General features: G+C 38.7%; 1 protein-coding gene across 1 annotated transcript; it reads right to left on the bottom strand.

The window, feature by feature from the left end:
- Positions 1–3,908: 3,908 nt before the first annotated feature.
- On the bottom strand, positions 3,909–6,919 carry si:dkey-42i9.4 (uncharacterized protein LOC492503 homolog). The gene is made up of 3 exons (XM_017704716.2): positions 6,765–6,919; positions 6,421–6,557; positions 3,909–4,465 (listed from the first exon to the last, which is right to left on the bottom strand). The coding sequence occupies exons 2-3, from the start codon at positions 6,536–6,538 to the stop codon at positions 4,122–4,124; spliced, it is 462 nt and encodes a 153-aa protein (XP_017560205.1). The 5' UTR covers positions 6,539–6,557; positions 6,765–6,919; the 3' UTR covers positions 3,909–4,121.
- Between the last annotated feature and the right edge of the window lie 4,121 nt (positions 6,920–11,040).

Consider the following 11,040-nt stretch of genomic DNA (forward strand, 5'->3'; position numbering starts at 1 on the left):
CCGCGGCCGCCACCGCTTTAGTAACCGCGACGCTCTTCTCTTTTCCTATTGGCCACAGGGCTCTCGGCGCGGATTCTCATTGGCTCTCCGCTTAGTAAAGACTCAATGGGTTACTACCGAAGTGGGAGGGTCTTCTATATACGCTGTGACGTTCACACTTTATAGGGTGCGTCTCAAATCGGCCACGTGTTCCGTAAGTAGTACACTATCTAGAGATTGAGCAATTTTCTAGAGCGTGCGCGTCAGACGTTCAAATGGGAAGTCTGTATGCTTGGAGAGTTTTCTCCAGTCATAAAGCCTCCTGTAAACTAAAAGAGAGATACCTATACGCCTGAAACACAGTTTCAAAGCATATTTGAAATTAGGGATGGGCGATATGGCAAAAATATCATGATAGTTTATGGCTTTTTTTTACGATACATGACATCCATCACAATATTTTGTTTTTCTGGACTTAATAAGGTGGAACAGACAAAATAACACCTATATTATAGAAAATACTCTATAATAAATAATACTATAATAATAATAATAATAATAATAATAATAGTAGTAGTAATAATAATAATAATAACACATTGATTTTTATTTAGTGTTTTACCACCAGTGATCCTACATGTCTTCTGAGTTTATGTAATGTTAATGTTTGTAAAATTAAGATTAAGTGACCCTTATTAGTCCCACAGTGGGGAAATTTCACCTCCGCATTTTGACATATTAAGAATTTCCTGCTATTACTGTATTAATTATTTTGAGGCTTGAGAAGAGACATGCAACAGGTTGCAGTGCTTTCTGGGTAAGTTCTACAGCTAAAGTCAATACTTATGCCCACTTGATCCCCCACCCCTTTGAGGGCTTGTCTAATAAACTTCACCTGAGCTAATAATAAGTAATGTAATGAGGCTAAGAGAACGACGGCTTGTTAAAATGAATCTAGTCTCAATCAATCACAGAATCCCAGAATGCACTGCAAATTAACCAACAACAAAAAAATAACTTTTAGTTCACAGCTGAATTTAACTGCCGTATACTGTACATATTGAAGTTTTTCATTCCCAACAGTTTTTTTACCAGTCGAAATCGGTCATGTTTTCAGGTCTCAGTTAGCATGTAGCTCAATGCTACATGATGAAAGTGAGCATGACACTAAATTCTCTCTCTACTGGTTAAGGCAGATGTGTCAGGCTCCAGTCCTTGCAGGCCAAAACACTGCAGACGTCAGTACACTGTCATTAAACACACCTGATTCAGCTCATCAGCAAGGCCTTCATGAACTGATTTCAGAGCGTCAGATGAGGGTAAACGTTAATCTCTGAAGTGCTTTGTCCTGGAAGGTCCCCTGATTAATATGGATTAAGGTGATAATAACACTAAGATGCTTTTGGTAAACTGGACCCAGGTCAGTACTTTTATTCTCTAGGTAGTAACAGTATTTGATCTGAGACACATCCCATGTCATGTTCCCATTAAACAATGATTTGTGAATCCACAAAGTCGGCAAAGCTGAACGGGCTGGGCTGTTTGAGAGCTACACTATATTGCCAAAAGTATTCAGTCACCCATCCAAATCAATGAATTGAGTTGTTCTAATCACTTCCATGGCCAGTGGTGTATAAAACCAAGCACCTAGGCCTGCAGACTGCTTCTACAAACATTTGTGAAAGAAAGGATCGCTCTCAGGAGCTCAGTGAATTCCAGCATGGTACTGTGATAGGACGCCACCTGTGCAACACATGAAATTTCCTCACTACTAAATATTCCACAGTCAACTGTCAGTGGTATTATAACAAAATGGAAGCGATTGGGAACGACAGCAACTCAGTCAAAAAGTGGTCGGCCATGTAAAATCACCGCAGGGTCAGCGGATGCTGAGGCACATAGTGCGCAGAGGTCGGTAACTTTATGCAGAGTCAATCACTTCATGTGACCTTCAGATGAGCTCAAGAACAGTATAGAGAGCTTCATGGAATGGGTTTCCATGGCCGAGCAGCTGCATCCAAGCCTTACATCACCAGGTGTGGTGCAAAGCGTGGAACGCAGTGGTGTAAAGCGCCGCCACTGGACTCTAGAGCAGTGGAGACGTGTTCTCTGGTTCCAGTGAAAGGAACCCTTAATGCTTCAGCAGACAAAGAGATTTTGGACAATTTCATGCTCCCAACTTTGTGGGAACAGTTTGGGGATGGCCCCTTCCTGTTCCACAAAGCAAGGTCCATAAAGACATGGATGAGTGAGTTTGGTGTGGAAGAACTTGACTGGCCTTCAGAGTCCTGACATCAACCCGATAGAACACCTTTGGGATGAATTAGAGCAGAGACAGCCAGCCAAGCCTTCTCATCCAACATCAGTGTCTGACCTTACAAATGCGCTGTGGAAGAATGGTCAAAATTCCCATAAACACACTCCTAAACCTTGTGGAAAGCCTTCCCAGAAGAGTTGAAGCTGTTATAGCTGCAGGGGGGGGGGCTGACATCATATTAAACCCTATGGATTAAGAATGGGACGTCACTCAAGTTCATATGCGTGTGAAGGCAGACAAGCTGATACTTGGTGTACACAGACTTAAATAATATTATTCAACAACGCCCAACAGAGCTACTTCAAAGCATCTGTAGTCTCATATATTTGTTTCCAAATTTGTTTTGTGGACATTTTAATCCAAACTAATATGAAACGGCTAAAATGTTTGTGGGTCAGTTTCCCAAACCCAGATTAAGCCTAAACCTAATCTAAGAATTTTATAGATGACTGCCCTCTAGCAATGCAACTTAGTCCAATGATAAGGCTTAAAAGAAAAACCCCACAGTTACTGAGATGTAAACAGTCATTAAGAATGGCTTGATGTGAAATGGCTCATTGTAGAGAAACTTACTTCAGTTTGTTTACAGTGGTGGTGATAGGAACTGAGGGTCAAAATGGGCCTCATTCGCGAACATTTTCTTAGTTTTTTCTTAAAATTGTTCTTGGGATTTGATTGCAGTTTTAAGTGTGTGTAGATTCCGTTCTCTCCTAAGAACAAATCCCAAATAAGAAAACATTGATATCATAATCTTCGTGAAAACAGCTCAAGAAGATTTCAAGAAAAAATTTTCTTCTTAAAAACGGTTGGTGAAAAAGGCCTAATGTTTACACTCTTAAAAAAATGTTCCTTCAAAGGTTATTTAATAAATGGTTCTATAAAGAAATGAACATTCAAAGAACCCTTTGCATGATTAAACGGTTCTTTGCATCATGAAGGCGTTTTTCAGAATGTGCTGTAGACAGTTCCATACAGAACTTTTTTTGAAGAGTTCTATTACTACAATGTCGACCTTGTAACAATAGCAGATACTACATAGAACTCTAGTTTGGTTTACAATGTCCTGCATGTACCTCTTCACCATGAATGGTTTTTGAAAATAAGTTTTAGGCCAGAAGCATTCTTTTCTATTTAATATAGCTTTCTGTGAGGGAGATCTGAGATACTGTAGTGAATAAACTGCTACCTATCTCGACCACTGTGAACAGCAGCAAGTCAGAAAGTTCCTCTAGAACAGAGCATTTCACATCAAACCACTCTGAACGAAGTGGTTTACATTTTGCTTTAAAGCCAATTTCCCTAGACCAGATTAAGCCCAGGCTCAGTCTTTATGGGATTTTAAATGGCAGAACACAATTAGCATCGTAATTTAGTCCAAAACTAAGGCCAACTCCTTAAAACCAGCTTTAAGAGAGTAAACGTGAATATGACTTGAAATAAACACACATGTAAAAATACCATCCCTCTTTCATTTGTTTGTTTGATCTACTCTCACAGCCCCAAGAGATAAGAACACATTCCACAACAGAAATTAAAGCTGACTGGACTGCCTAGAATTTTCCCCTAAAACACACCAACATGCCAAGCAACAACAGACAGGCTACAAAAAGGATTTTAGCAAATTCAAGAAATCTTTAATCAGAATTTATAAAACATTTACACAAATTTACAGGTGTTAAAAATGAAACAAAATATATAGTTTTCCTGAATCATTACAACAAATCATCACTAATTTAAAAAAAAAAAAAAAAAAAAAAAAAAAACACTTAATGCCCAAATCTGAAAAGTGAAAAAAGTAAAAACAAAAACGACCCTCAGTATGAAATTAGCTGGAAACGGTCATCATGTTAAATGGCTTGGAGGGGCTCGACCGGACGATTCTCAGTTCTTCTTTACAGCTGTCCGCAGGGCTCGGGTCCATCTTTGGCGGAGGTGTGGACTCATAGAGCACGCAAATGGAACCATCTTCTCCTATCCGATAGGACACTTCATACGGGTCAACCCACATAGTCAGCTCGCTCGGTAACAGAGAGAACAGCTGTTCTCTGGTCAGTCCGATGGTGAGGGCGGCTTTACCTATCAAAGGGTCCATCTTGTGGTTGATCCTAATACACCTGTAGCCCGAACCTCGGCACGGAGCATCTGGGAACCAGTGGTGTTGATAATGCTCTAAAATAAAAATTATTGTTAAAGGGGAATTTCATCAAATTGTTCCAGATAACAATTGTAAAAGTTGTAAACAGAGTCATTCAGAGTGGTTTGGTGTGAAATGCTCCATTTTAGAGAAACCTAGAGTCAGAATTGTTTATGGGGGTGGTGATGGGAACATCTAAGGCACTTAATGCCTCTAAAAGCTCCCTCAGAAAGTTAGTACATGAAATGGCTATGAATATACTGTCTGATGTCTAAGACACTAAAAAGACAGTTTTGAAAGAAGCTTTCAGGCTACGATCTGTAGCTGAGCGGTACATGCAGGACACTATAAGGCAAAATACTCCCCAGAGAAAGTGATTTATCATTAATAATAGTTTCATATTAAAGTTTTGGATAGTAAATAAAACGTGTTGTAGCCACCACTGTAAAGAAATCCAAGTTACCAAATTTCTCTACAACGAAGTCTCACTTTAAACCACTCTGAATGACTGTTTACAACAATGGATTTATGCATAAATCTGTGGAATTCTCCAAGTTCTGTTCACCTTCTCATCTCACACATTGGCAGTTTTGTTTAATATAGTTAATTTGAGAACAAAACTTTCCTTGATTTTCCTAAATAAAAGTTTATTGTAGCATGTAAACTGCACTAAAGTTTTTATATGTACCATCTACCCAGCACCCATATCTAAAAACTCAGGCCATCTTCAGTTTACTGTTTTTGTGACGTTACAAAAGCTCATACATTTACATAAATCTATTCAGCTCTTCATCTATACAACTCCACATTCACACTGTAGTTATAAGGAGTGTCTCAACTTTTCTAAGAGAAACACAACTCAGAGCAGCCTATAAGAACAGAGCTCATTTACATAGCTCAGTCTTAAAGGCACATCAACACAAATGCCCTGATTTTAAGAGATAAAGATAATGGTTGGAAAATGAGAGTGTAAAATTAATTATGGCTGTTTTTGGTACATAAAACCATGCAAAACTAAACATGAATATGAAAAATAAACTTCTAAAGACTGGTAAAGACTGCAGCCTGTGTTGTTGGCTAAAAATGTTCATGTGTTCTCTCGAGTTCACTCTAGTGGACCCATTCATTCAAGCACTAAATTTAGTTTGAGGAAAACAGCCACAGAACTCATTCTGATTGGTCTGAAACTGCAGTTAACCTTCACAGGGACGTCTAAGAGTAATCCCTTTTTACATTACATTTAATTTTATTGCTTTTTATCACAAAATGTGGGCTTTCTAGTGTTTTGTTGACAATCTCATCTCATCTCATTTGAATAAAAGACTGAAATTAAAGGGGAATTCCACCCATTTTTCCAGATTTCTTTCAGTTAAAGGGTTATGATGTAAACAAAGCCATTTAGAGCGTTTTGGTGTAAAATGAAACTTACCAAAACAAAACTGTTAACGGAGTGATGGGAACCAGATAGCCACCTCTAAAATCTCACTCACAGAAAGTTACAGCATTAAATTAATGACACTGTTCATGGTAGTTTTTTGGCCTTAAACATTTTAAAACATAATATTTTATTTTAATGAATTCACAGTTGAGGGGTGGCTCTAAGGCAAAATACCACTATATTACCACCATCAACATTACATAAAAAAAAAACTTAGGTTCACTGGCGGTTTAGACAGTAATTAAAATGGCTATATTTGTTGCAGCCATCACGACCCCTGGTTCTCATCACGACCACTTAAAAAAAAAATTGTAAGGCAGCTGATTCAGCTCACCCACTGAACTGCAGACATTTCGAAAAATGGGTGAAATTCCTCTTTAATGAGATAAATTAAGCTAAAGTCACTTCATTTCTTGCCAGATTTGGCAAGCTGGGAGAACATGGTCCAACTCCACAGATGTGAACATTACAGGATTGAGGAAAAGGCTAAGGAAGGTTGTTCACAGAAGTGTGAATAATGAATGGTATCTAGTCTTCTCCTAACCTACTCACCTCCCAAAGCTTCTTCCAGGGAAAGGCTGAAATGGTGCAGCTGCTCTTCTGAAAGGAGCCCAGTTCCTCTCAGTAATTTGCTAATGAAGTTCACAGCAGTGGACACCTCAGTTTTCATCGTGAAATATTTTCATGAGCTGTAAAAAAAATAAAATAAATAAGTAACAAAATGCTCATTTAAGCTGAATGAGAGATGAATTTAACCCAACAGTCCGTCTATCGACTTAGCTAGGTTAGCGTTAGGTTAGCAGAGTTGGCCTGTGCTGCTGCTGCCGTGTTGTAGGTTGGCAGATTTTTCCTTTGTTCAAAACAGAAAGACAAAACGACCCTTAAATGCAACTGACCGATTCCAGGTCATCAAATCAGGTTGGCGGGGTGTTTCTGTGCCTTTATCGTCAACTATCCGGCCGTCACACCCACCAAAAGTGAAATTTTATCGACTTTTCTTCGACCACAAACTTCTCTTTTCCCTCCACAGGACCAACGACGAAACTGGAGCTGCAGCTGAACAGTCAGCTGGTAAACACTCGCAAGCGCTACAGCACCAGCTCGACCAATCAGCTTCCACCTGGACCATTACGTCACGCACACGGTGTGTGTACACACGGCGTGCATTCATTCAGTGAATTCTGAACGGACCTATTTGTTTTCCTCCAGCACATAATGATGACTATTTATTCATTTCCTTTAATTGTATCACTAAATACTTCAATGCAGAGGAACTACGTTAACAGAACTGCTTTTAAATTAAACATTTTGCTGATAGAAATTACTTCTCAGCCCTGGTCCTGCTCCTGGAGGCCCACTGTCCTGCACCTGCTCCCAACAAATCTCATCCAACTAATCAACTCATTAACAGCCCATTATTGAGTTAACATGTGAGGGTTGCAGCAGGAATTTACTTTTATTTATGTCATTTTTATTAGATTTTGTACTGCTTCTTGCTGTTTTGAGTTTGCAGTTTTCTTCATGTAATTCTTCATCGTACAATATGTTTCATCATAAATTAACATATTTAAATGAAGTTATGAAAGTACCAATGTTATTTCATCTCCCATAATCCCACTGAGAAAACAGTTCACCATATCCCAAATATAAATGCAAACCTGACTATAAAATGGTTAGCTGTGTGATTTTCAGATAATAGCAGGTGTGTAATGTGACGGACCTGTGTCATGAAATGGTACATGAGTCCAGTACAACACCAATGCTAAGCTTATCACTACTGAAGATGTTCACTAATGAGGACATTTCAGTTCCATCTTCCTGTGAAATGAGTTGAGCTCAGTAACACTGAGATTAATAACTGATCACATTGATTTATCAGTCTACTCAGGATTTAGCAGAGCTCAGTAACACTGAGATTAATAACTGATCACATTGATTTATCAGTCTACTCAGGCTTTAGCAGAGTTCAGTAACACTGAGATTAATAACTGATCACAATGATTTATCAGTCTACTCAGGCTTTAGCAGAGTTCAGTAACACTGAGATTAATAACTAATCATTACATTGATTTATCAGTCTACTCATGCTATAGTGTTTCAATGTTTGTAAAGGAGCATTTCTTTTTTTAGTTCTTTTCTATGAGAGTGCACCTTTAAACTCTATGCACTGATATGAAAACAGTTCATAAATAAGCATTTATGATTTCTTTTAAAGACAATATATGAAATATGTATATTTTGTGGGAAATTATTTTACTTTTTTTCTCCTAAAAATGTAAAAAGTAACTGTATTCTGAATACTGCATTTACAACATGTAACCTTGACTCAATACAGATACTTAAACTGTGTATTCTGAGTACAAAAAATACAATATTTGTATTCCATTACATCTCAGATCTGGAGAAGTATAGTATTTCACATGTAAAGTGACAGCAGATGTAGTACAGCAGATAGGGCTGAGGTACCAGTTCTGTCCTGATGCTTGAGGCCTTGTATACCATACCAACAGCATTTGAATGTGTACAAATGAACAAAGAAGTGAAAGAAATGAAGAACTGTTGGACCTTTTTTCTGTTTTCAGTTCTGACTCATGAGATATTGCTGTTGCTATTGAAATGGGACGTTAGCATTTAGGCTCAATCCCATTTTTTATTTTTACCCCTGCCCCTTGTTTTCGAGTGTCACCTTTTCCCATGGATTACAAGGCGTAATGGTTGAAATCTTCCCCTATGAAATGGGACCCTCAAATAAGGAAGAGCATTACTTCATTAACAGGCTACTAGCACTGCTCTGTAGGTGACTCTCCCAGTCTGCAGTGGTAAAAGAAAAGCATAAAGTTCAGCAAACTTGCTGTTGGGCTTTAATTACATTTAGGGAATCATATGCCTTCAAAGAGGTGGGAGGTAACAATTATTAGGGCCCACCCCTAACTCTTCAGTGATATGAAACTGAAGTCAGGTATTTGCCAGCTTCTTGTTCAAATGTTCTTGCTCCACCTTACACAGAGCAGCAGTTACATTCTGGTGCTGCAGGTGTCAGAGCTGCTGGACTAAGGTGAAGCAAGAAATTTATCTAGCTAGCTACCAAGACATTAGCATAGTCTTAGCAGTTTTTTAAGCTTGTTATGAAGAAAAGGACCATAATACATTGAAACGACATTTAACTTAGATAATACAGTGATTACTGTGATTTTTTGAACAGAGAAAATTCTCACATTTGTGTTTCTTTTCTTTTCACTTCGCCCTACCCCTCTATCTCAACAAAAACCAGGACACCCCACTCGTAGATGTGAATGCAAAAAATGGAGGGCTAAGGGCCAAGTGGCAGGGGCAAAGGGTGAAATGGGATTGGACCACTTCTGTGCTTGCATTATGACATTATGATTTTATGTTTGAAAATGATAAAATAAACATAGTTGCTTTCACAGCCTTATCAGAAAAAGAATTTGTTCAAAATGAGCATAAACACATTGTTTCATTTCCCTTTCAGGTTTAGTAATTTTATTGTATTTTAAATGCTATTACACACAATGCTATTACAAAATAGGGGGCTTCCAAGTGCCTGGGAGCCTTGCAAGAATGTCCACCAGGTTTCAGTATAGGTTTTAACAAGCTCTCGTGTACTTGGCCTTGCAATTTCCCCTCGGGGGAATCCCGAAGGCTATCTTAAGGGCTGCTCCATTATACCATTAGTTCAAATTTAGTTTATTAGAAGAGCCCATGGAAAAGCAAGGGCCTGAGTTAATGTCACTTTTGTCTTTAGCACCAGAACTTGACCAGTAATCCTTGTGACTCAAAACTCGAAAATAACTTGACAAAGCTGTTTATAAGCCACAGAAGCAAATGACTTTAAATGCTTTATTATTTAAAAAACACAACATTCCACTTGGTGGGCTTTAGTTACAAACTACTCCATCTCTTATACATGACTGCTGATATGATATCATTTTAATCTGAAATCTGGCTGACAACAACAACAAAAAACAGCACTGCACTGTAGTTCTACACCAAGTTTATACCCAGATACAGCATTTAATCACAACTAGTCTCATTGGGAAATAAAGGCATGGCCTTCTTCACTAAGTAAGAGCCGTTTAGGGAGCACAAGAGGTTTACAATCTCAGAAACCTCAAGTTGTGCACGGTTTCCTCTGTCATACTGCAGAGGTACAGATGGGTGTGAAGCACTGCAACCTTATGAAGATCACAATCACCTTTTCACAATTTTGTCTTGCTAACGTTCAAAGAGAGGGCATTGTTCTCACAGCAGACTTCCAGCTCACACCCTCCCCTCTTGTTGATGAGCCCTACAACTTGAATGTCATCAGCAAACTTGGTGATTGTTGATTGTGTGATATCTGCAGTTGTGGTTGATCAAGGTGCACAAAAAAGGCCTCGGTTTACAGCTGTGGGGGCTACAGTGTTTAGGGTCAAATGTCATGATACATTATATCATATTCATATTAATATAGGATCCAAAATCAAGGGCAGCCAGTCCAAAGTCAACAGCCAAAACATAAAAGCAGTAACCATGTGGAGGGTCCAAATTGACTATAATGTCCAAAATCAGAAACAATGTCAAACCTTGTTTGACAGTGGCAATGAAGAGAAGCATGACAAGTAGTTATGAAGAGTCATAAAAGTTTCTCTTATTTTGTTGGGGACAAGAATCTTATGAGAAGCAACCCACAAATGGCTAATATTTAAATGTGGAGCTGACAAACTTGCGGCACCCTCTGGGGTCCCGTGTTGTCTGGCTGCTAACTCACTTGTCATAGTGGTGCTGATGCTTCAGTGGCAGCTTAATGTTTGGTCTAACAATTCACCTTCTGGAAATGCTCTTTCCTAGTTTGGTAAATTGGTCACATATTAACAGATGTCTTACACATCTTCCTTTTTGCTTTCGATTTGAGAAATGAGTAACAGTTCCAGAGTTTCAACAATTTCCACCAGTCTCTTGGGAAACTTGGCGAAGTTTCAGATTTACAAATAGGCTATGTCATTAAGATTTTCAGAGATATCCTGGGCATAGCAACAGCTGCTGGGCTATGAAGGACCAACCCCCTGAGCTAATTTGCTACGGCGCCACCCTGAGTCAGACCTCCCTACTGAAAAAAACAGATACTGCTAAGTGTTTCTTTTGGTTCCTGATGATTTTGTAATGTGTTTTGGC

Source organism: Pygocentrus nattereri, chromosome 21 (genome assembly GCF_015220715.1).
Source record: "Pygocentrus nattereri isolate fPygNat1 chromosome 21, fPygNat1.pri, whole genome shotgun sequence".
NCBI classification, from domain to species: Eukaryota; Metazoa; Chordata; class Actinopteri; order Characiformes; family Serrasalmidae; genus Pygocentrus; species Pygocentrus nattereri.

Excerpts from the sequence above, each read along its gene's own strand:
- si:dkey-42i9.4 (XM_017704716.2), bottom strand. The coding sequence starts at position 6,538 with ATGAAAACTGAGGTGTCCACTGCTGTGAACTTCATTAGCAAATTACTG. Across the intron at positions 4,466-6,420 it reads CCTGGAAGAAGCTTTGGGAG|AGCATTATCAACACCACTGG; the intron begins GTGAGTAGGTTA and ends TTTTTATTTTAG.